The sequence below is a fragment of the Rhinoraja longicauda genome, chromosome 1 (assembly GCF_053455715.1).
Source record: "Rhinoraja longicauda isolate Sanriku21f chromosome 1, sRhiLon1.1, whole genome shotgun sequence".
NCBI lineage: Eukaryota > Metazoa > Chordata > Chondrichthyes > Rajiformes > Arhynchobatidae > Rhinoraja > Rhinoraja longicauda.
In genome coordinates this window covers 78829141-78854934 of record NC_135953.1, presented here as the reverse complement: position 1 = coordinate 78854934, position 25794 = coordinate 78829141, and the positions used below count along the sequence as shown (strand labels likewise).

Genomic DNA, 25794 nt, shown 5'->3' with positions numbered 1-25794 from the left:
TTTAATTTTTCTCCCCATTAGTTTCACCAAGGTCTTTGTAGAACAATTATTATTTTACACTGTCTCCACATTTTTGGTAACAGAAGGATCATTATTTATAGCAAATAGGCATGACAACTTCTCAATCTTGCTGAAAACTAAGTCTACACTAATATTGCCGATGAGCAGTTGCACACGTGAATGAAATTAATATTTAAAATAATGATTTGCAACTTCACAAATCCACAGCATTAATTTTTAACGTGTCAATGGCCATTAGCAGGCCTCTGTAATCAACATCAATAAATATTTTATAGCAACAATAACAATTAGCATTTTTCCAAAGGCAATGATGATTAGAGCTTAAAACAGTCAAATAAAACTCTTCCTTTGCAGGAGGAAAACTAAAAGGCTTTATGTTTTTTATTCTGCTACTTTCTATAGGTCCCACAGGACACATCGTAAGTTGTGTAAATTTCCCCTACAGTATATGCCTGAAGGATACTCTGATCTGCTCAATTTCTAGAGATAGAGAATATGAGTTGCTAGCAAATAATGTCATTCGGCCTTGAGACTACCATGAGAAGATACAAAAAGAGACAGGCAGGAATGCAAGTGCAACTCTTATAATGTAATATTTTCCTTATAATTTGCCCCTGTGGATTCTGGCCACTGTGTTCAGTCACTGAACCAAATTTGAAATCCAGTCTTGCTGTAGAGTACACATTAAAAAAAAAAAAACTTTGTTGTCTCTAAGTCAAACTCGTTCTCTTCCAGTGGGTCAAACCTGTGGAATGTGTTCCATTAATGTAACCTGGTTTCTACAATACACTGAGCTTTATGTCACCTAACTGTGAAACTTCTGTTTGACTTTTTACATTTTTCTCCTCTTTGCCAATGATTTAGTCCACCACAAGCTTTGATCACTGACTTAGTTCATCAATAATGGAAGTTTTTTTTTAGGTACTTTGTTTAACTTTAAAAGGTGGATGGGTGATTGTAAAAAGTAATGCGTCGTTAGTGTTTGATCTTGGATCTCATGCAGTTTTCTATGTTTCAGGTACCTGGATGGAAATCAATTTGTGATGGTGCCGAAAGAACTCACCAACTACAAGCATTTATTACTTATGTAAGTACTTCCATTATTACTCATTTAATTTAAAAGGAACACAAGCACCAACCATTTAGAGCCTCTCATTTATTTCACCATCATTGAACTTCATCCACAGCCCACCACACCCCCACCTTGGCACCACACCCATTCAATTCCTTGGCTAATGTAAAATGATCTCAGATTGAATTTTATTATGCTGATGTCCATTGCTTATCATGGAAGAGAGTAGCACATTTCTGCTACCATCCTCTGGGTGAAAGAGTTCATTAATTTCCTTCCCAAAAGACCAGCATCTGACTTTAAGCTTATGCCTCACGAACAAGACTAATCTCACTCTATTTACCCAATAAATCTCTTCCAGAATATTGTTCTCCAGTAATTTTAAAGTTTACTTTGACATTGAGGTTGTCTACACGAGGCTACACCTTTCAAATGCATCAAAGTACTAATTTTGTGTTGATCGCAAAGTGGTTGAGAAATAGATATCTACTTTGTCTATATTTAGTCTAGTTTAGTTTAGAGATCAGGTGAAAACAGGCCCTTCGGCCCACTGTGTCTACACCAACCATCGATCACCCATTCACACTAGTTCTATGTTATTCCACTTTCACACCCAACACACCAGAGGCAATTTACATAAGCCAATTAACCTGCAAACCTGCACGTTTTTGGGATGTGGCAGGAAACTGGAGTACCTGGAAAAAACCCATGTGGTCACAGGGAGAACATTCAAACTCTGCACAGACAGCACTTGAGGTCAGGATCGAACCCGGGTCTTTAGAGCTGTGAGGCAGCAACTCTTCCACTGAGCCACTGTGCCACCCTTTGCGCCAATATGCTGCCTTTAAACATCTCGACATGTTGATTACTATTGCCTTAAGTGCTACAGAATGCAGGCGTCCCAAAGATTAATTATGTAAGATGCATGATATGCTTTGGTGCCAACCCGCCCTTACATTGGTTCTGTGTCACACAAATGTTACAAGCCCCTTCCCATTGCTCGACATTTCAACCTACTGGGGCTGGTGCCTACAGTGAATCCAACTCACCACACCCACACTGATGAGACGGGATCATATGTTTTGTGTGTCATGACATATGTCCATGCTTCATAATCAACACGGGACCTCTGAGGAAATGTTCTCTGGTCACCCTTGTGTTCAGTCTTCACATGGGAGCCTTGCCAGTGAGGGCTGGTGAACTATTAAAATAATTGAGCAAGATATCCAGAGCTACAGGATCCTCTGGGTAACAATCTGAACAGGTACACACGAGGAACTGCAGATACGGGAATCTTGAGTAAAACACAAAGTGCTGGAGTAACTCGACAGGTGGTGTAGAAGGATTCCAACTTGAAACTTTGAAACTTGAAACGTTGTCTGTCCATTTCCCTCCATAGATGCTGCCTGACCTGAGTTACTCCAGCACTTTGTGTTTTGAATCTGAATTGGCATCCTTGGCTGATTTCTGCAAAGATTTTTCTCTTTGCAGCCTGGAATTACACTGAATTGTGATCCTCGACAGGGAAATAGGTTTTATAGCTGAGGTCACCTGAATTGGCAAAAGCAAGGAATCAAACCAGGTACCTGGCTGACCTCTGAAGTTCAGGAATCATTGAGACACTGAGGTTGCAAACCATAAACCAGCTCACAACAGCGTATGTAACGTAAATCTTAGGGACTGTAAATTCAGGTGGACAAATGATTTTCTGACCATAGGCTAGCAGTAATGGATATGACAATCAAATTGTGAAACTGTCCATAATTATGGAAGATTTTAATGTCTCTATTGCAATCATAATCGAAAGTTGGAAACAGTGCCAATGTGATTCCCTAATTTTCTTGCTGGTGTCTGATCTTGTACATTAAATGGGTGGTCAGGCACATTCTAGGTTGTCTGAAAGCTTTGGTTTAAAGAGGGACCAGCTGTATTTTTAAAAGGGAACTTTAACTTTGAGCTTGTGAGAGCTGAAAGATGTGTTTGTATCTTTTGGAAGATTGTTTATTTTTTGGAGGATTTTGCCTTTAAGTTGGCAGCAAGATTTATGATTGCAACAATCAAAATTTTGGATACCCAAACTTTAACAGGTTTTCATCTGTGTTTGTGGAGGAAGAAATGACTGTCAGGAAATGGAACAGTGCTGAAACACTGGGTACATTATGGGAATGTCTTTGAATTAAAACCATTGTTTGGGCCTGAATAAGCCATGTGCAGCTTGTGTACAGGCTTCGTTCTCAAGAAAAAAGACACAAAGTTGGAGTAACGCAGTGGGTCAGACAGCATCCCTGGGGAACATGAATAGGTGATGTTTTGGGTCAGGAACCATCTTCAGACTCTTCTCAAACACTGGTTAGGCTGTTTGCATTTTATTAGATGACTTAGATGTCCTGGGCTTCAAGTCTTTACACCTGGCAATGTACGACTGCAGAGTATCAGACATTTGCTATCACATTGTGTGTCTCATTGCATGATCCTCGTCAGGTATATGTTTTGTTTTATAACCAACTGCTCTAATTATTCTCACGTTCTGTTTTTCAGTGATCTAAGTAACAACAGAATCAGCACATTGTACAACCAGAGTTTCAGCAACATGACAGAGCTACTAACTCTGTAAGCATTTATCCTCAATATTTATTTAGCACCAAATGGGATTCTTGCATTGCCTGTAGATATGCTCATCAAATTGGTTAGCATAAACCCCAGTGCTTGTTTTCACAACGTTTGACTTGACTTCCAATGCTGCCTGGAATCACGTGCATTAGCTATGAGGAGATGTTGGACAGACCTGGATTGGAATGTGGGCAGTTGAGTCGAGATCTGAATGAAGTATATAAAATTATGAGAGTGATGGATGGGGTAGACAGTTAGAACCCTTTTCCAAGGGTGGAAATATCAAAGGCTAGTTGGCATAGCTTTAAGGTGAGAGGGACAAAGTTTAAAGGAGATGTCGAAGGTCTTTTTTTTTTTACACGGAGTGGTGGGTGCCTGGAACATGCTGCTAGGGGTGTTGGTAGAGGCAGAGATGACAATGGTGTTTAAGAGGCTTTTGGATAGGCACTGCGTTGTGCAGCGAATATAGGGAGATGAAACATGTGCAGGCAGATGAGATTAGTTTATCTTGGCATGATGTGTGGCACAGACATTGTGGGCCAAAGGACCCATTCCTGTGCTGTGCTGTACCTATGTCCTATTTATTGTTATGCATTGTTACATATACTCAGGGTTACATGTTTTATTTTCACAGGATTCTCAGTTATAACCGGCTCAGATGTATCCCAGTTCGTGCTTTCGATGGTTTGAAGTCCCTGCGTTTATTGTAAGTACAGGAAAGATCAAGTGTTTCCTGTTGGCATGTTTATAATCATTAACAGCTCTTTCCTAAGGATTATGGTTTCCATTCAAAGCCGCAACTGAGGCAGCCTCTGTAGTAGTTCAGTGCACGCAGGTGCCACCATGGAGCCCCGTTCCCCTGCTACCTGGACGCTGCAAAGATATGTCTCAACGTTATCTTCAGAATTGTTCCACTTCCGACACCACTGCCTCAACTTCCAACTGCATTAACAGCATTTTTCCGTTGTTGTTGTTGCTGCAATTAAGTTTGGAGCTGAGGGAACAAAATTGAGGAAAATCTTCACCTTGGTGTTTGTGAGTCAGACAATCTAGTATCCGGCTTCCCCCAACCCAATGAGATACAGAGAGTCATACAGCGCGGAAACAGCCCCTTCAGCCCAACGCCCACGCTGATCAACATGCCCCATCTACACTAGTCCCACCTGCCTGCTTTTGGCCCATATCCCTCTAAACCTGTCCGGTCCGTGTTCTGGGAGGATGGACTAGAGGCTTTGACAGCAGCACAGACATACGCCATACGAGGCAGAACCTTACAGGTTCTGTGCTGCCACCTTGAATACCACCCAACCATCACTGTGGCCCAGTTTACCAGATCAGGGTGGATGTGTGTGTGTGATTTTGGTGTTGGTAGGGAAGGAGTGCCCTCTTTTCTGCCCTGAAATCTCCCATCCTCCAGCAGAAGAGGTGTCAGGATATCAGGTGGTGTACTGCTACAAAATACTCTTGGCAGCTGGCAGAGCCCTGTCCCTGTTTCACCAGTTGTAACGTCTGAGGGCCAGCTAATGGCGTTTAAATATCTATGACTTTCAAAGACACTTAACCACCATTTGAAATGATGTGAATAATTGAACGAAAAAGACATGAAAATAGACAATATAGACAAAATCATAAAACATCAGGTTGTCAATATATTTTGTTCAACTTTTATCATGTCCCTTTTTTTAGGTCATTGCATGGAAATGAGATATCGACAATTCCTGTGGGATCTTTCAATGACCTCTCATCATTGTCACATTTGTAAGTAAAAACTCAATATGCCACAGTTGTTTCTTGGATAGGAACAGCATTCTTTGATCTGGACTTTGAACAGATAGAATTCCTCTCAGCTTGAACTTGATTGGGAACTGAAATTTGGAAGCAAAGTACGATGCACGTCTAGTACTTCTGACCAGAAGTGAATCTGGGCATTGATGTTAACTTTATATTGCTGAATCAAATCATGGAGTTAACATTTGGAATGAATTGTATATCATGCAGAGAGCCCGAGAGTAACCAGATGCATTACTGCAGAATCGCAAACTGTTTTTGTTATCTCTTCATGTGCAATATCTTGGTGATGAAATAGATCATTGCTGATCACAGATAGAAAGTTCTGATCAGCAGAAGGACTCAAAGTGCTGGAGTAATTCAACAGGTCAGGCAGCATCTCTGGAGAACATGGATAGGTGATCTTTTGCATCAGGAAACTTTCTTCAGTCTGAAGAATTGTCTCAAACAATAGACAATAGACAATAGGTGCAGGAGGAGGCCATTCAGCCCTTCGAGCTGATCATGGCTGATCATTCTCAATCAGTACCCCGTTCCTGCCTTCTCCCCATACCCCCTGATTCCGCTATCCTTAAGAGCTCTATCCAGCTCTAAAACATCACCCATTCCTTCTATCCAGAGATGCTGCCTGTCCTGCTAAGTCACTCCAGCATTTTGTTTCTATCTTTGATGTAAACCAGCATCTGCAGTTGCTTCCTACACTTTCTTTCAGATTTCTGGTCCTGCCGTGATGAGGAGCTCTTCCTCCGTCACCCCCGCCTCCGCTCATTTCTCTACGGGAAGCAGTCCTCACCGCTAAAATTAAATCCCACACTGCTGATCAGCAACCTGTTTTAAACTTCACTTGAACTACTATTCCATAGAATTAAAAATTGGGCTGGATTTTAGAAAGCTGTCAATTCAATGTTTTGCGCATTCAGTCTGGATGTGTTTTAGTTTAAGTGGAAGGAGAGCTGAAATATGTCTAAACATATAACAAAACATACATCACATAGCATTCTCACTATTGTAGAAATGGTCCTGAGTGAATGGTATGCGTAGAATATGTAACATCAGTGATATAATGTCTAAGGCTGTGAAATCGTTCTAAGCTTGTGTATTACACTGATTGATGCACAATCTAAGAAATGAGTTCAGTTGTATAAATAAAGCTCAGAGAAATATCCAAACCTAAATGCAATGCTGTAAAGATCTATGAGACCAATTCTTGCTGATGTTAGGGGAAATAAGAGGGGAATTAAAGAAAGACAGCTCTTTAACTAAAAAAAAAAGATAAATTATGGCCAGCATTACAGTGATATGTAATGCAGCTGATTTGAACTGAAAATGGTCACCCATGTCATCCCTTAAGGAATGTGGTGCCATTAGTCAAGAAATATAGATGCAACTTAATAAAATAAAAATTTAATATTGGTGCCGTGAACCACTCATTTACAGTATAGATTTAGTTTAGTTTAGAGTTATGGCGTGGAAACAGGCCCTTTGGCCCACCGAGTGCGTGCCGACCAGCGATCCCCATACACTCGCACTCTCCACACTAGGGATCATTTACAATTTTTACCAAAGCCAAATTAACCTACAAACCCGTGTATCTTTAGAGTGTGGGAGGAAACCAGAGCACCTGTGGAAAGCCCACATGGTCACGAGGAGAACGTACAAACTCCGTATAGACCTTATAGATTTGTGATTAGTACGAGTGTTAGGGGTTATGGGGAGAAGTCATGAGAATAGGGTTAGGAGGGAGAGATAGATCAGCCATGATTGAATGGTGGAGTAGACTTGATAGGCCAAATGGCCTAACTCTGCTTCAATCACTTATGACCTTAGACAATGCCCTTGGTCAGGATCAAATCTGGGTCTCAGGCATTACAAGGCAGCAACTCTACCGCTGCACCACCGAGCTGCCCGCATTAGTTGTCCTCCACTGAGTGGGAGTCAAAATATTGGACATTTGTTGGGGGCAAGTGAATGTAATGATGAGAGGCAGGAGAGATTTCAGTGGAAAGATGTTGGATGGAACAATTGCTTTTCTGATCTTTGATGTTATTGCGCGATTGCATGGAGAAAAGAACTAACATACTTCCTGCTCTGTGCAGGGCCCTTGGTGCAAACCCACTGTACTGCGACTGTAATATGCAGTGGCTGTCCGATTGGGTCAAGTCAGGCTACAAAGAACCAGGTATCGCTCGCTGTGCTGGTCCTGGTGACATGGTCGATAAGCTCCTGCTCACCACTCCGTCGAAGAAATTTGAATGTCAAGGTAATGCCACCAATACAGGTTAGCAGTGGGAGAGAGCATACGTTAAAAGTGCATTTGCCTTGGAGCCAATCGATTAAGTCAAAACATACTAACGTAGTTTACCTGTCGGATTGACTCCTTATGCTTGACTAATGGTTATTTTGTTGGAGTGGACTTATTACACATATAATGAGGAGTTGTAATGTTAGACAAATAAAGGATTTTGCAGCTTAATTGCCTGCTGAATTTTTCTGTTCGCATGTAATCTAACACTCTTCAATTTTTCACTTGTGACAATTGACATTCTGTGCCCTGCCAATAGAGATTCCAGGGCCTTGCGGTTGGCTGGTAGCAGGTAGGACAGCCAATCCCTCCCCCCCCCCGCAATATGGATGGTGTGAAGCACGGACCTTCTGCCTCTCCCTAAATGTGAACCCAAAAAGGTTACCTGACCCCTCAATCAGACTTGTTTCCCTGGGATCATCAATGTCAAGTTGATGTGTCCACATAGTTTTTGTACTGTTTGTACAAATTATGACCTTAAGTACGTAGTGCATGAGTTTATCCTTAAACTGAAAGATAACTGTGAAATAAATGTTTGTCTTACAAATACAGTATGTCATTTGGCTTTATTGCACATTTTAGAAGTATCATTGTTGATATATTTAATAATAATAATAATAATAATAATAATAATATTCATTTATTGTCATTGCAACGAGTACAACGAAATTAAAAAATAGCCAATCCTGACGGTGCGTACAAACATATATGCAATAAATGCAAAAACAATAAATACAATTATATTAAGTACAAAGATTTTTTAACAGTGTTGCGTAGTGCAGAAGGTAGTGTTCAGTTCTCGTATGGCCCTGGGGTAAAAACTGTTCTTAAGTCTGTTTGTTCGGGATTTGATCGACCTGAAACGTCGACCAGAGGGCAGATGAACAAACAGACGGTGGCCGGGGTGGGATGGATCTTTTATTATTTTGCCTGCTCTACTGAGGCAGCGTAGGCTGAACAGGTGCTCCAGGGAGGGCAGTGAGCAGCCGATGATCTTCTGGGCCGTTGTGATGACCCTCTGAAGGGCCTTCCTGTCCTTTTCTGAGCAGCTGGCATACCATGTGGTTATACAGTATGCCAGCACACTCTCGATGGAGCAGCGATAGAAGGACATCATGAGCTTCTCCTGCAGGTTGATGTTGATGTTGATGTTGATGTTGAAGGATTTTTTCAGAATGTTTTATCCTAACTAAAAACTCTTATGATATAAGCTATATTGTGTTCATTTCATAGACCGAATCTTGCATTTTTCAAACTTAGGAAAAATATTGAAAATACTCAAAATGTTTTGACAGTTAGTTTAATTTCAGCGCAATTAGCTTTAAACTCAAGTTTTAGTATCACACTAATTACGACACTCTATAAAAGTTTGAAAATCATTAATTGTAATTTATTTGTATCCTGTTTTATCTCTCTGATTTTGAAGGATTACAAGTTTAATCACCTTTTATGATTCTAGAGTATTCCATTTTCCAAGGTGTTATAAAGCAAACAAATGACAAAGATGATCAATCAATCATAAAATGATGTGAATGAAATTAGTTATTTCTTATATGTACCTTGCATGTGTCATTTTCTTAACTTATGCAATGCTTTACTTTTCAAGGGCCGATTGACATCAACATTCTAGCCAAGTGTAACCCTTGCCTTTCCAACCCATGTAAAAACGATGGCACTTGCAAAAATGACCCAGTGGATTTCTACAGGTGCACCTGTCCTTATGGATTCAAGGTATGTTCAGAATTTACAACAAAGAAAACATTTCCAGCTCATTTGCTCTAATTTTATCATCATTAAAGATCTACCGTTCATTTACATTTGCCATGTGCGGTTTGAGATTTAATCACAATCACAATAATACTTTATTAGCCAAATATGTTTTGCAACATACGAGGAACTTCATTTGCCATACATTCATCATAACAATAAAAAGCAACAGGACACACAAAATACATTTTAACATGAACATCCACCACAGTGACTCCTCCACATTCCTCACTGTGATGGAAGGGGAAAAAAAGTGCAATCTCTCCCTTCTTTCCAGCAGTCAGGGGCCTCTAACCTTCCATTGACAGGACGATCTTGACTCCCATTTCCCACTAAACTAAAAGTTAATTTTAGTTTAATTTAGTTTAGAGATACAGCGTGGAAACAGGCCCACCGGGTCCACGCCGACCAGCGATCCCCACACATAAACACTATCCTACACCCACTAGGGACAATTTTTGCATTTAACATACTAGTTAACCAACAAACCTGTACATCTTTGGAGTGTGAGAGGAAACCGAAGATCTCAGAGAAAACCTGCGCAGGTCACGGGGAGAACGTCCAATCTCCGTACAGACAGCACCTGTAGTCAGGATCGAACCCGGGTCTCCGGCGCTGCATTCGCTGTAAGTCAGCAACTCTACCGCTGCGCCACCGTGACCACCCATATTTATAACTTTCACAGACACCAAAGTACCATCCGCATCTCTCCAGCTCTCAGGCACCAGAGGAGACACACAGGGGACAGTTGATAATGAATCTCAATCCTGTATTTCACCAGATATTTATTCAGTGCCTTTGCCTGGAGCCTATGTTGGAAATTTCTGTGAACAAGATTCTCTCTGCAGCCCTGCTAAGCTTATATTTAGTAGTAACCTGTGGTCATACTGTTTGCACCGTGGTTTTCAGAATGCTGGAGAGATACACCTCGTCTCTTTTATTTTATGAGAATTAATTTTAGTGAATGAAACATCACTGTCTATAGGATCCTGTTTCCTGACCTGAGTGTTTTAAGATGCACACACAAGCAGTGTTTTTTCATCCCTCAGACCCATCCTAATATCTGCCCACATAAATCTTGCTTATCACAGCTGGGTTACACTCAGCGTGATTTCCACTGGCACTCCCCACCCCCACCCCCACCTCCCGATTCTATCTGTAGAGTTTTAAGGCCAACGTAGTTACAATTTATATGCAGGTATAACATTCAGATATTGCAGAAGGAAATGGGAATGCAATACCGGCTATTACTTCTGGATGTGATAACCTGTCATCCAGCTGTTGCTATTGCTCAGCAGCTCGTTGCCGGGGAGAAGTCTATGTGTGTACAGTTCTGAACATCAGTTAATTGCTGTTCAATGTTGTCACACCGGCATCATCCCTTGGTATCTCATTTACTCTGTCAGGTCAGGGGCACTTGCCCAAATTGACCCGACAGAACCTTGGAGGCTGGCAGTTGTCGATCCTCCAGACAAAATATGAAATAATACATTTCAAGAATGGCAGTTAATAGTAATTTAAAAACTGAAGAGTGACAGTTGATAGTAATTGTAAGGCTGAATATTAGGCTTCCACTTCAAAGTGTGACCCTGTGGGACTCTTAGCGCTGTAAGTGTCCTTTGGAGTGATAGCAGTCTGCATTCAAGATCTTCGTCTCTGGATCCAAATGAGCTATACCGATTTTTCTCCAAGGACCCACTTGCAAAGAAAGTAAAAGCTTGGCAGCTATACATTTTACTGCGGTTTTGAATTCTGAGTGGAATATTCTGCTAATGACTGGAAATTAAAAGGATGCCTAGATCCACATCCCAAGGAACACTTAACTCCTTCCTTACCTCGGCCACACTTGTTTGTCTAAGCTCTTTGCCTAACTTTGTAATCTCCATAGTTAGTATTTACCTGAACAAAAGACCCCATAGTTTCATCCAAGATAAACGTGCTTAAGCCCACTAATCATATCCAGTCGCATAAGGTAAGCCACTCTCCAAACAACCTGATCCTAGACAGATCTCATAGATTTAAGGTGTCAGGGTCACCTCTTCAAAAATGTCATCCCTATTTTCTATTCCCTTCATTACTTAGGTCCTCGTGATCAGTGTATCAGGCTTATTTCTTCCGCTCTGCCAACTCTGGTTCACCCTGAGGATAAATCACTCCCATTCTCCCTGAGTTTCTTTACAACTTTACCTTTTCTATTTCAGTGGCTTCCTTGCGACCTGGCTAATTGACGTTGCATTTCCTCCATATCTGAGTCTTCCCCTGTGGTTAATTGGGTGCAGAGTGTGAAACCTTTTTGCAAAACTTCCTGAAAAAGATCTCACAGTCTGGCTCTCCAATAAGAGATAGTAAGTGGCACACTTCCTGAGCCAGAACACCAGAAATAACCATTGATGATTCACTGTTCCATCCCCTTTGTACACCCATTAGGAGTACCAGTATTTATTTGTTCCAATCTGTTTAGCATCTTTACTCTTCCGCTGATTACATTACGTCAGAGGCTTTATGAAATAACTAACATTACACGTCAGGTGCCGATGAGCAGGAGTGACCAGACCATCATTTGACTTGTTATTAATATATAACTCAGAACCTACTGATTCATAATGAATCATAACAAGCATGATATATATGAATATATCAATATATATCATGCATGTTGGCCTGGTGGAATTTCAGGCTTTCTGGCACACGAATAAGAGAGAATAAGAGAGATTGTTTTCAAGAGAGAGCTAGATAGTGCTCTTAAAGATAGCGGAGTCAGGGGATATGGGGAGAAGGCAGGAACGGGGTACTGATTGAGAATGATCAGCCATGATCACAGTGAATGGTGGTGCTGGCTCGAAGGGCCGAATGACCTACTCCTGCACCTATTCTCTTGTCTAATGTAAAGGTAAACACCAGAAAATAACCCATTCAAAATATGAAGACTTTAACTCAATTCACTGAGGGGAAATACTGTGCACTTGATACGATGTGTCGTCAATGATATGTGTCAGATGTTGCGGGTCCACGATGTGTATGCTTGTGTATGAGTTGGAGGATGATCGGGTGGCAAAAGTACGACCGGTGGAAGAAATGTTGGCGGAAGCCCCTCCTTCCTTCTTACTCAGGCTGTTGACCGTGAATGGGGCCCAGTAACTTTGCCCTCAGTCGTAAAAAGTCAGTAAGAAGTCAAAAAGCTGCAGTTTATGGGAAATGAATCCCCTTGCAATGCCAGCTGTGATGAAAATGGAGCTTGAGAGCTCTGTAATTGACTGCTGGGCATAATAACCAGCTGGACAGCTTCTGATGGATTACATTGATGAATTATGCTGATAGTTTTTATTTATGCAGTTACACTAAATGATATCAGTAAAATGTTGTCTTCAACTGTCCAAACTGTGCATCTAATATCCAGAATAAATGCTTTATAATCAACACATTACTGGACTATTTAAACATTAAATTCTTTTTAATCTTGGTTGCAAAGCACTCTGTTGACGTTAATTGGTTTTAATTTTATTTTTAATAAAAATATTTTCAAAGTCATTACTACAGCAGATGTAACAGCTGCTCTGTGTGCACTCAGCAACATGACAGTGGAACTGAAGTTAGACTTCATTCCCACTCTTGCGATGCCTGTTTCTGTTCGACTCTTCTCTCTGCTTCACCATGCCCATTCCTGCAATGATATTCCAGTTTGAGCTTTATCCTGACACCTACAGCGACTGTCAAATTGTTGGTACAGATTGTTATATCCTCCAGTGACTTTGTAATTAACTCCTCCATATTTTATTTCTCTTCAGGGACAAGATTGCGATGTTCCCATTCACGCCTGTGTTAACAGTCCTTGCAAAAATGGTGGAACCTGCCATCTTAAAGAGGGGGAGAAAGATGTCTTCTGGTTCGTATAGTTTGTTTTATGGTTATTTCATTGTAAATGAAGAAAGCATGTTATAGGAGTTGAGCATTTGCTAACCTAATTCAGCTGAGGACTCGAGCGTAAACTTTATGCATTAATAAATTATTTAGATAGGCCAAAAAATATGCTGTTTTTCCCCCCATTCTAGCAGTGCTGTGATCTAACAATGCAAAATGTGTGCACATACATCTTAGTCTTGTAATTGCTGAAGCAAAAATACCTGCGAGAGTTCCAATGCAGGTGGAATTTAAATGCAGCCAAAATAGATGAGCAAAGAAATATTTTATCTCTTCATTAAAAAAAGCAACTCAAAACCATAAAAGTGATGATTTTATTAATCTGCAAGAACGATGTGAAGGAGAACTGGAACTGATGAAAAATTAGTGCAGTGAAACAGAAAATTAAAAACGAGTCTTTTTCAGGCCACTGCTCCATACTTAATAATCACCTAGTGAGCATTACTGCCTCTGAATGTTCCGAAAGATTTGGTTTAATTAGAAAAAGAAAGTTTCCAACTTTCCGAAGAAAAAATAAATTGAATTGATGAGCAGACAGTAACCAGCTTCTGTTCAAATAATTTTGAAATGTTTTTAGCAAGCGTCATTAACAAACTGAATGTGTCCATTATCAATTTATATTTAACTTGCTGCATTCATGTGGATATAAGAATTAGAATCAGGAGTAGGGCATTCAATTCCTCCTCCTTGTTGCAGCATTCAATAAGATCATGGCATTCCTACTCTTAGCTCCCTTAGTATCTGGAAAGCTATTGATCTATATCTTGAATATACTCATTGACTGAACCTTCTGGGCAAAATAATTTCAAGGATCTACTACACTTCAGGTGAAGAAATTCCTTCTCATCTTTGTCTAGTATGACCAAAGTCTTAGTTTGGCATGTGACCCCTTGTTCAAGATGCTTCGGTCATAAGAAACATCTACCCTGTCATGCCTGTAAATAATTTTCTACCATTCAAGGAGACCACACCTCATTCTTCCAAACTCAACAGTGTGCAGATTTAATCTGCTTAATCTCTCCTTATAGAACAAAACTGCAATACCAGGTTTTTTTTAAGGTCATGGTAACGTAGCTAGAGAGGCACAGTGGCGCAGTGGTAGAGTTGCTGCCTTACAGCACCAGAGACCCTGGTTCAATCCTGACTACAGGCGTTGTCTGTACAGAGTTTGTATGTTCTCCCCGTGACCACATGGGGTTTCCCCAGGTGCTTTGATTTCCTCCCACACTCTAAAGATGTACAGGTTTCTAGGTTAATTTGGCTTTGATAAAAATAGTAAATTGTCCCTAGTGTGTGTAGGATAGTGCTAGTGTACGGGGATCACTGGTCGGCGTGGACTCAGTGGGTCGAAGGGCCTGTTTCCGAGCTGTATCTCGATAGTAAAATCAAATTCTAAAGTAAAGTATAATGTTTTTAAGTATAATTATGGAATAACATTAAATGCGCTGTTGTAAATTATGATCAGGATTCTAATGGTAAATTGAGGTCTTGGACTAGAAAGTAGCTTTAAGGTTTGCTATGTAAGCCTCCTTCTGCTTCTCTCACTTTCAATGTTCTACCAGAGGTAACAGTGCTGCTTAAAGTGTCTCTTTCAATATTTAGTCCAGCATATCAATAAGATATCAAAATATTAGAAAAATGTACAGCCATGGGCACCTTCCTCAAACCAAATGTATAAATGTGGCCACCAAGTAGTAAAAGCACAGAAATTGTAACTTGGCTCCTCGACTTCCACTCTGTCCATGCTTCAAGCAGCTAGGAGATAACTGCAAGGGCAAATAGTGGAGCAGATTTCTGCGTGGCATGGCAATAATGATGGGAGGTTTCAACTACCCTAATGTTAACTTTGATAGTAACAGGTCAAAGAGCACAGAAGATAAAGAACTCTTGAAATGCATTCAAAAGAGCCTTTTAAATTCTGCACACAACATATGGCTGCACACAAATATAGCCACAATGTGCACACTAATGTGCAATAGTCTTTAGGAAATGTTTTCTGACATGGTTGGATAGGAATTGACGGAGTTTTTGTGATTTAACAGAAAATGAAAAAGCAATTTCAAACTGCTACACCAGAGCAGATAAACATCCTTTGAGCACAGATCTCAGAATGTTAAATAAGAGCTTAAAATGAGTGCAGCTACATGCTCATAAATTATGAAGCAGCGCTCTCTATTAGTGTAATTTAATAATTCCACATGAGAATAGCAATTAATTCATCAAGGTTGTTAAGTGTATGTGCAGCTTCATACTTGCATGCATCATTAAGATAATAAAGATCATTTTTTTCGTGTGAAAGGATTAACTGGCTACAGTCCTTGCATCAGGATGCTTTTATATAGCCATTGATTTCTGTTCAGTTGTTCCATTAGTGCTGAACTATTTAATGAGATGTTCTGCCAAAAAGAGTGAGAATTTACATCAAGATTTTTTTTTTACATTTAAGGACCTGTCTGACTGAGAAATGTCCGTGCCTTATTTTTCATGATGTTAAAGTAATGCTTCATTATAGAGATACACAATGATCCTATCTTTGATTCCACTGAAGTAATGGAATCAGCTCTTTGGCAGCTTACACTTGAACAACATGCATCCACTGGGCATAACTGTTCAAGATGATGGTAATTCGTTCATGCCTAGATAATACAGACTACTTATCCGCATTGGTTCTTGCTCTCAAAAACTGGCTCTGCTGTTGCAATTTTTGTGCCAAATTGGTTCCAAAATGGTGTTCATTACAAAGATACTCATTTATGCAGAGAATTAGAATTTTCAACTGCTCCCAATCTGGCCACAGCCTTGGTTTCCTGCCTGCAGGGTTATTTCTGCCAATCACAGATTTGGCAAGCATTCAGAAGGTCTTTGCAAAAGCTGAAATATCCATTACAAATAGTAGCACACTGTGTAGCTGCTACTTCCCCATCCAGTCATCTGCAGACAGCTGGCAGCTTTCGAGCGGCTGATTTACCAGTCTGCTGGTTAACCAGGTGAGAAGGGAGGCAGGGATGCAGTGTCTGTGTTTCTGGGCCCCAGTCCGGCTGATCTCAGTTGGCTGGCCTGAGCTTGGTAATTCCCACCTCTAGTTGTGTCACTTTAGGCATGGGTGACGTATGGGGAAGGAAGTTCTCAACCAGTCATTGAACGTAGCTCTGAAGCCCAGTATAAGTCATAAGTGATAGGAGCAGAATTAGGCCACTTGGCCCATCAAGTTTACTCTGCTATTCAAACATGGCTGCTTTATCTCTCCCTCCTTACCCCATTCTCCTGCCTTCAACCCAAAACCCCTGACACCCATACTAATCAAGAATCTATCTATCACTGCCTTAAAAATATCCATTGACTTGGCCTCTACAGCCTTCTGTGGCAAAGAATTCCAGATTCACCACCCTCCACTAAAGAAATTCCTCCTCATCTCCTTCCTAAAGGTACATCCTTTTATTCCAAGGCCATGGCCTCTGGTCCAAGACTCTCCCACTAGTGGAAACATCCTCTCCACGTCTACCTGTGAGGTGCAGAGAGTGAGTGTGGAGGTGGGGCTGGGCACAGAAACGTAACTCATGGTTCGTCATGAACAGGCTGTTTCTGGCGGCACTGGATTCATTGGCTTTACTGGTTTTGCATTGTCTGCGGAGATGGTGCCCTTCATCACACTGTATAATTACCCTGTATAAAAGCACCTTCTTTCAATTTTGTCCATTACTTCTAACAAACGGCACTTACATGGGATTTACTGCATCCTTTATTGACGAGCTTGCATTAGCATGCTCACCACTAGTTGTGTAAACCCTTCATTGTATTAAGGAAGTTTTTCCTTTGAAAAGTGAGGGAAATTCAGTTGCAGCCGTGCAGATATTAATGGCACCCTTTTTTTAATTATACCAGGTCAGAAAACTGGTCAAAATATTAAGAAAAAATATACTTGAATCTCCATGATTGGCAGTCCTAGGGTGCTTGAGTATTTCTAGCATGAGATAGATTCCTAGATTCCTCAGGTACCACTTGATCAGCACAAGGCGGAATACGAGGCTGCTTGTTGCTGCTCCCACATTGGAACCAAATGACTATGCTGTCTTTTCCAGGGGAAGTGACAGCAATGACTCACTTACCGATCGACAGTGCTGCTAAAGACTATGAGACATAGGAGTACAAGTAGACCATTCAGTCCATCAAGTCTACTCCGCCACTCAATCATGGCTGATCTATTTGTCCCTCTCAACCCCATTCTCCTGTCTTCTCCCAATAACCTTTGAACCCCTTAATAATCAAGAACAAATCATTCTCTGCTTTAAAAATACCCAAAGACTTGGCCTCCACAGCTATCTGTGGCAATGAGTTCCACAAATTCACTTCTCTGGCTAAAGAAATTCTTCCTCATCTCCATTCTGAAGTTATGTCCTTTTATTCTGAGGCAGTGGTCTCTGGTTCTAAACTCTCCCATTACTGGAAGCATCTTTTCAACGTCCAATCTATCTAGGGCTTTCAGTAATTTAATTTTAGTTTAGACTTTAGCTTTGAGATACAGTGTGGAGACGGGCCCTTCAGCCCACCGAGTCCGCAATGATCCGCAATCACCCAGTCACAGAGGTAAGCCTAGCCTAAGTAATCACATTCAACATAGATAACAAACAAATGAATCATCGGAGAGTTGGTGGAAATGTGAGAGATATTGTTGCAGCATCCAGGGAAATAAGGAGAGGGGGAATGGGAATGATGAGATTGTTCTGCTGGGAGCTGGCATGTGTCATTATCTATATTGCAGTGAAAGAGTTAACACTGATTCAATCTTGCTGTCAAGTCATTTAACTTTGGCAGGAAATTGCACCCATTTTTGATTAGTAGGTCATACAATAAAGGCAAATTTGTGCATGCGTTGAAATGTTTGCCACTATATCCTGTTGTAGATCTACCTCACCACCTGCAAGGAAAAAAATGGACCAGTGAGAGTTCCTGCATCTCCCATGGGGAGATCACTCGCTCACAATCTTGATCCATTTCCCATGGTTTTGCACACACCTGTCCATGCTACTGCTTGCCCAACAAGCAACAGTGTGTGAAAAGCGTAGGTGAGGTGTTGGCTCAATAGTTTCTGCAGAAAGATACAGTGAAATGCTTGTTCTGCTGTTATGCATCAAGTCATGCTATACATTAGTACAATAGATCCTTTTCTGGAATAATACATATAGAGTCACCAAGCTCTGGCGCCATCTTGCAACTTGCAAGCCTCTGAATCGTCTGATCTTGGCCAAGAGTGATATGCATTTCTTCTATATCTCACTTTAAGAGTCGGCGTAGTGACAGAACTGGATCGATGATGTAGTGGTCGGACTGATCCAACGCAATGCAGTCAGCTCCTTCCTCTGTACAGCTGTCGCACGCTGCACACACATTTGTTTACTCACCCGGCTGCTGGAGGGCCTCTGAAATCAATTGAACCATAGTAATAATTTCTTAAAGCAAGAACTTTACAATTTAGTGATTTTCTTTCTTTGCTGTCTTCAGATTTGACTTTGTGCCACATATGGCCCACATTTAGCTCAGGAATCAAATTGTTGAAATCAAATTTCCAGACCTTTGTGTTTACATTAACTAGATGAGCATTATTCTCGGTGGCTCTTGTTGTTTTGGCAGAAGGCCTTAATAAGAATCTCCCTTCCCGTTTATTCAGACAATTGGCAAGTGTCTTGAGGTTACTTGTTGTTGAAAAGGGGGTTTTCCTGCTTCCACAGGTGCTCATGTTCCGATGGATTTGAAGGTGAGAACTGTGCAGTGAACATTGATGACTGTGAGGACAACGACTGTGAGAACAATTCCACCTGCATTGATGGGATCAATAACTACACCTGCCTCTGTCCACCTGAATACACAGGTAAGGGACTCACAGCAATCTCATTATTAACAAACAGTTGCATATTAGACACAAGGGTGAGGTATCTGTTTTTAGCATGTAAAGTACAACAGAAGACCTGTTACATTATTTTTCTCTTCGGCAATAAATAATAAAAATGAAACAGCATTTTCTGCGTTTGAATGTGGACCACTTGTCCTGGAATAGGACATTACTGAAAGCTGATATTAGCATTGTCTCCACCATTTTTTCATATTGATTTATTCTCCTTATCTCTTCTTTCCTGAAGGCACTGACTCATGCTGGGATTATGGTTCCACAAGTAGTGGCAACCCTCCAGTAAATCAGCGCTGCCTGTGCTTCATGTGAAGCCAAATGTAGCGTCCATGTTTATCATTACCCCAGCCAAGATCAGCTCATTTAGCAGAGACCAGAAATTGAACCTGGAAGTTTCTTAGACTGTGTCTAGTGCACTTAAATACACAGTGGGACACACATGTATGCCAGAAAATTATGTGCTAGTTTGCAAAATAATCTTAAATCTAGAATTATTGTTATGTTAATATTTGAATGCTTAAAATCCCTTTTAATATAGGAGAAAAATGAATATTTTACAAAAATGTATTAAGTGCTCAGCACTGATACTGCAAATGGAATCTCTAGGCATTAAATTCCCAAATGTTGAGATATTTGACAGGTGATTTAACCAGGTAGTAATTTCGCATTATACAATTTAAAAAAAATGTGATTTATGTCAAATATCTTCGAAGCTTGTTTCTAGTTTCTTTTTTCTACTTGTCTTTTGTCTGATTTGTTGGTTGAATAGGGATTTGTAATCGCTGGCAATCTTAACACAAAGTACTTTTGCAAAGAAATATAGTGTTGGAAAATAACTGCAGATGCTGGTACAAATCAAAGGTATCACAAAATGCTGGAGTAACTCAGCAGGTCAGGCAGCATCTAGGAGAGAGGGAATGGGTGACGTTTCGGGTCGAGACCCCGAGAAGGGTCTCGACCCGAAACGTCACCCATTCCCCTACTCTCCTAGATGCTGCCTGACCTGCTGAGTTACTCCAGCATTTTGCAAAGAAATAGTACAGTTTAGTCTATTGAATTTACTGCTGCATTTCCAACAATACATTATTGAACCAGAGCCTTCTGGAGAGATGGAAGCCTGGATGGCCTTTACCATTGAAGATAAATGTGCAATTCGGGGATAGTGCCAAAAAACTAACTTGAGAGAGTCAATAGTCAATCGTCAATAGTCGTTTATTTGTTACATACACATAAATGTGTAGTAAAATGAAACATTACCCGCAGTCACGTCGCATGCAGTAACTACAAACACTAAACAGCAGAAGTACAAGATGGGACTCGTGGTGTTGGGACTCTGTCATCTTCTCTCTCAATCTATTTGTTTGGAATACCTTTCCAGTTTTCTGCAGGCAGTCGATACCCACCACAAAGTTTGTTGTAGGTTGAGAAGGAATAAAGCTACAGGCTTGAATGATACAGATTACAGCCTGTTTTATTTCACAACATGGCCTTTTCCAACAGTGTACCTATCAGTACAAAGTGTCATATTTCAGGTGTATTTAGTAAGGATTCTCTCAAATGGAATATTAAAATGCTTTCTTGTTTGCAATTCACAAATTGAAATGGTAAACTTGCAATTTTGTTTACACTATATTCAGATTCCTCTTAAATATTCTCTCGTGCAGACCTTGTGTAGTTTCCACAGCTCCAGTGATCTCTGATGGAAGTAGGCTCAATAATGATCACACTACATTTTACACTTACATGATATTTAAGCAAATCTCAGGAGTGGGTTCCCCGAGATTGTACCTGAAGATTTCTTGACAGCTTTCACCTAATTTGGATCATGCCTAACCCCCGAATACCAAGGAATATCTGAAAATATTTTTAACTCCTTACGAAAAGGGTCACAACTATCTTTTTGTTTTCTATGACGAACTCGAATTCCCCTCCTCTCAGAGTGGATTTTATCACTGCCACTCTAGGAATCATCCAAGATACAAAATAACAAATAAAAATTGTTAGCAATTTTTGGGTTCACGCTTTGGTGGGAGCGTGGGCATATCCCAGTAATTATATCAGGATGAACAGCATAATTATGTTCACCATATAAATTAGTTCAGCTTCCTAACAGTACAACTTGCTCTCCATAACTAAAAGGATTACTTCAAATGTACCAAGAACACACATGCATTTTGAGAATCGTATCCCACTTACATTATTTTCAACCCATCCATCTTTGATCAAACCCTCTCCTTCGACAAACACATCAAACACATCACAAAGACAGCCTTCTTCCACCTCAAAAACATTACCCGTCTCCGTCCATCCCTCTCCTCCACAGTTGCAGAAACCCTCATCCACGCCTTCATCACCTCCCGTCTGGACTACTGCAACAGCCTCCTCTATGGCGCACCCTCAAAAATCATCAGTAAACTTCAATACATTCAAAACTCCGCTGCCCGTCTACTCACCCACACCCGGATCCGTGACCATATCACCCCCGTCCTTTATAAACTACACTGGCTCCCCATCCCCCAGAGAATCCAGTACAAAATCCTCCTCATAACCTACAAAGCCCTCCATAACCTGGCCCCATCCTACCTGACCGACCTCCTCCACAGGCACACTCCCACCTGCACCCTCCGCTCTGCTGCTGCCAATCTCCTATCCCCCCACATCCGGACCAAACTCAGATCCTGGGGGGACAGGGCTTTCTCCATCGCTGCTCCCACCCTATGGAACTCACTACCCCAAAACGTTAGAGACTCCACATTCAAAACATCGCTGAAGTCTCACCTGTTCAGTACTGCCTTCAACCACTGAAGGTCACCTCACCTTCTGTCTCCTTTCTCTGTTCGTTTATTTATTTACTTATTTATCTATTTATTAATTTCCCTATGTTCTCTAAATCTCTGTAAAGCGTCTTTGAGTATATGAAAAGCGCTATATAAATAAAATACATTATTATTATTATTATTATATATCTTTGCCTGGCATGTACGATATTTTGTGCCTAGTACTCATTCCAAAGACGTACATGTTGTAGGCTAATTGGCTTGGTTCAATTGTAAATTGTCCCTAGTCTGTGTATGATAGTGTTAGTGTGAGGGGATCGTTGGTCAACACGGACTCGGTGAGCTGAAGGGCCTGTTTCCGCACTGTATCTCTAAACTAAACTACTTCCAGGCAAGGAGAAGCAATGCAACTCAAGCACCAGTAAATTTTGCAACTGAGTTAAGCTCCAGTGAGCCAGTGAGGTCAGTCCAGTTTCAATATCAGACACCACAGTCCCTGTCCCACCTGAAGGTAAACGAAGGTGACATTTTTCCAGACCTTGACTCTATTGAGAAGAAAGGCAATTCAAAGTGACTAATTATGTCAGAACATATACAGTATTGGCATATATCAATTGACAAAGTCATTTGACGAACACCCTTTCATGAAGTGTAGGAAAGAACTGCAGATGCTGGTTTACTTTGAAGATAGACACAAAATGCTGGAGTAACTCAGTGGGACAGGCAGCATCTCTGGAGAGAAGGAATGGGTTACGTACGAAGGAATGGGTCACTGAAGAAGAGTCTCAACACGAAACGTCACCCATTCCTTCTCCCCAGAGATGCTGCCTGTCCCGCTGAGTTACTCCAGCACTTAGAAAGAGTCTACCCTTTCATGAAGATCAGGTTCCTTTTAGAATGTCACATTTGAAACTCAATTGCTTCTTTCTCTACTGGAAAGGAGAAATTTTGACTTTAGATGTGAATATAAAGTTAACATTTTGGATTCAGCGATTTGAAACCATAACTCATAGGAGCAGAATTAAGCCATTTGGCCCATTGTGTCTGCTCTGCCATTTGATCATGCTGATCTATTTTATATTTTGGTTAATTTTCATTTAAAATTTCAATTACGTTATTGCTCAACATGATAACTCCAGCATGGTTCCTGTTATTAGATGCCATTAACCTAATTCCTGAAGGAAGCAACGCCCTTGCCATCTTCTGATGGTGACCCAGACTGTTTGCAACCTTAGCATCTTATCTGAGCCTGAGCTATGCTTTCAAACCCCTATTCCATCCCATCATCAAAACTACCTTCTTCCTGATCTATAATATCACCAATCTCTATAATCTGCTTCAGTTCATCTGTCCTTACTCAGCTCATCTGTTGGCAGGCAGCACCCTCCATGAATGCCTTTGTGACCTCTAACACTCAATACTGAAGTGCTGTTATGGCTCCCCTCCAATCTTTCATTCTCTGGAAACTTCAGCTCATCCAAAACTTGCAGCTCATATCTAACTTACGCCATGTGTTATTTTCATTTCACCTCTGCGATCACTGCCTAACATTGCCTCTTAATCCTGCGGTGACATGAGTTAATCTTTTTCATCCTACTATTCAAATTCCTCATTGCCCCAGCCATAACCTACCTCTGCATCGTCCTCCCTCTATGCAACCCACAAAGGAATCTACACCATTCCAATTCTTCCCTCCTATCCTTTCCAAACGTTCATTATGACACCATTAGCAGGTCTACCTTATCCATCTAGATACTTTCCTTCATATGCCTCCTCATACATTTCTGCTTTTCTACCACATTTTCCTCCTTTTTTTAAAAGCTTCCACCAAGATTTTGGTCAACTCGTGGCAAATTGTGTCTGATCCTGTTAAGTACTACTAAAGACAAGCTATTGTTGTGAAACCCAATTCAGTTTCAGTTCCACTAACTGCCCGCTACTCAGTACAATGCAGCTGTGTAATGCAATGCAGATGTTATTGCGAAGGGAACATCAGCTGTTTACACCAGATCTAAGGGGCTACTCAATGGTGTTGCTGCCTTGGTGACAAGCTTGGGCCTGTTACATGTGTGCTGCCAAATCATTTTGAGGCATTAGGTGTCTTGTCAACAAGTCAAGAAATAATAACTAGTTGTGGAAAGTCCTGACATCTGGTGAGCATTGAAGCCAGAAAATATAATGACCCAAGTCTGCCAATAAACTAAATCAATTAATTGTGTTTACTGAGCTATTACTGTAATTTGTCAACACCTTTTAAATACACCTATCATTACATACTGTGCAAGAATAGTTTATGTTATTATGTCACAATTTTAGACACAGCCACGTGTCAAATGAAGAATGGTGAGGGAGCTGGATATTAGTCATTAGAATAAGCAGAAATCAGCTCATTCAATAGATTGGTGGGCAAGTTCTGCATAGAAAAGTCTCCAAAGACAGACACAAAAAACTGTAGTACCTCAGAAGGACAGGTAGAATCTCTGGAGAGACGGAATGGTTGATGTTTTGGGTGGAGACCCTTCTTCAGACTCCAGTTGGGTATCTGGTTGGTTCTGCGTTACAAATCCCAACCAATTTGTCCAACATTGACACAAAATGTTGGAGTAACTCAGCGGGACAAGCAGCATCTCTGGAGAGAAGGAATGGCAGACGTTTTGGGTCGACACCAGTCTGAAGAAGGGTCTCGACCCGAAACTTCACCCATTCCTTCTCTCAGAGATGCTCCCTGTCACACTGAGTTACCCCAGGTCTTTGTATCTATCTGCAGTTTAACTTTATTCCACTGCAAGAGGGAGAGGGGAAATCAATTAGAATGCCTCCTCAAATCGCTGTCTTGGGAAACCATGCTGGGAAATGCGGCAATGTGGACATCAGTGGATACCAAAATTCAGCTAAAATATGATGACCCTGCCACCTTAGCTATGCTGCTAGTATCCCAAGGTTAGATATACCCTCAAAGAATGATTAATTGGATTATATAATCCAATTAGCTACCTACCCCCACAAAGCCATACCCAAGTGCTATTCAGTGCTTTCAGGAAAATAATGAATAATGGGGATGGGGTGGAAAATTAATCTTTAAAAAAGGATATTGCAAACCAATTGATAAATTACACCAAGCAATTACAGCAAGAGAATCGGGTTCCTGTCACATGGGGATCTGTGCCCCTGTCAGAGGGAACTTTGTTCAAAATCCCATAAGCTTTTTAGATTAAAAAATGACAGAGAATCCAATGAGTCAAGTCAAGTCAAGTCAAGTCAAATTTATTTGTCACATACACATACACGATGTGCAGTGAAATGAAAGTGGCAATGCCTGCGGGTTGTGCACAAAAAAGAAGAAAAAAAAGAGAAAGAGGTAGGGATGAATGAAAACTTTAAATAGTTACTAAGCTGATATTTTTCTGCTGCATTATATTGTTCTAGTGTATTGCAAAAGAATAAACTCAGAAAATCTCATGTTTCTCTGTCTCTTGTCACTGCAAGCTGCTAATCTGAATGAGGTGGAAAAAGGTCAGTCGCAGTCTGTTTCTCACATTTTCTCTTTTCCACGAGCTGTTAAGAGTTGGATCTTTTTTTTTCCCGTCGCCCGCTTATTCCTTGCAAACGAGGTGCATGATTTCGACCCCATGTCCTC

At 40.8% G+C, this 25794-nt stretch overlaps 1 protein-coding gene across 3 annotated transcripts in view; it reads left to right on the top strand.

The window, feature by feature from the left end:
• The window catches only part of slit2 (slit homolog 2 (Drosophila)), a 392618-nt gene that overhangs the window by 337093 nt on the left and 29731 nt on the right, over positions 1-25794 (top strand). For all 3 annotated transcript variants that reach the window (XM_078400635.1, XM_078400644.1, XM_078400653.1), the window contains exons 21-28: positions 1040-1108; positions 3632-3703; positions 4338-4409; positions 5390-5461; positions 7588-7751; positions 9400-9524; positions 13346-13443; positions 19205-19344. In XM_078400635.1, coding sequence (XP_078256761.1) covers positions 1040-1108; positions 3632-3703; positions 4338-4409; positions 5390-5461; positions 7588-7751; positions 9400-9524; positions 13346-13443; positions 19205-19344 — 812 coding nt within the window. The remainder of the gene's footprint in view (positions 1-1039; positions 1109-3631; positions 3704-4337; positions 4410-5389; positions 5462-7587; positions 7752-9399; positions 9525-13345; positions 13444-19204; positions 19345-25794) is intronic.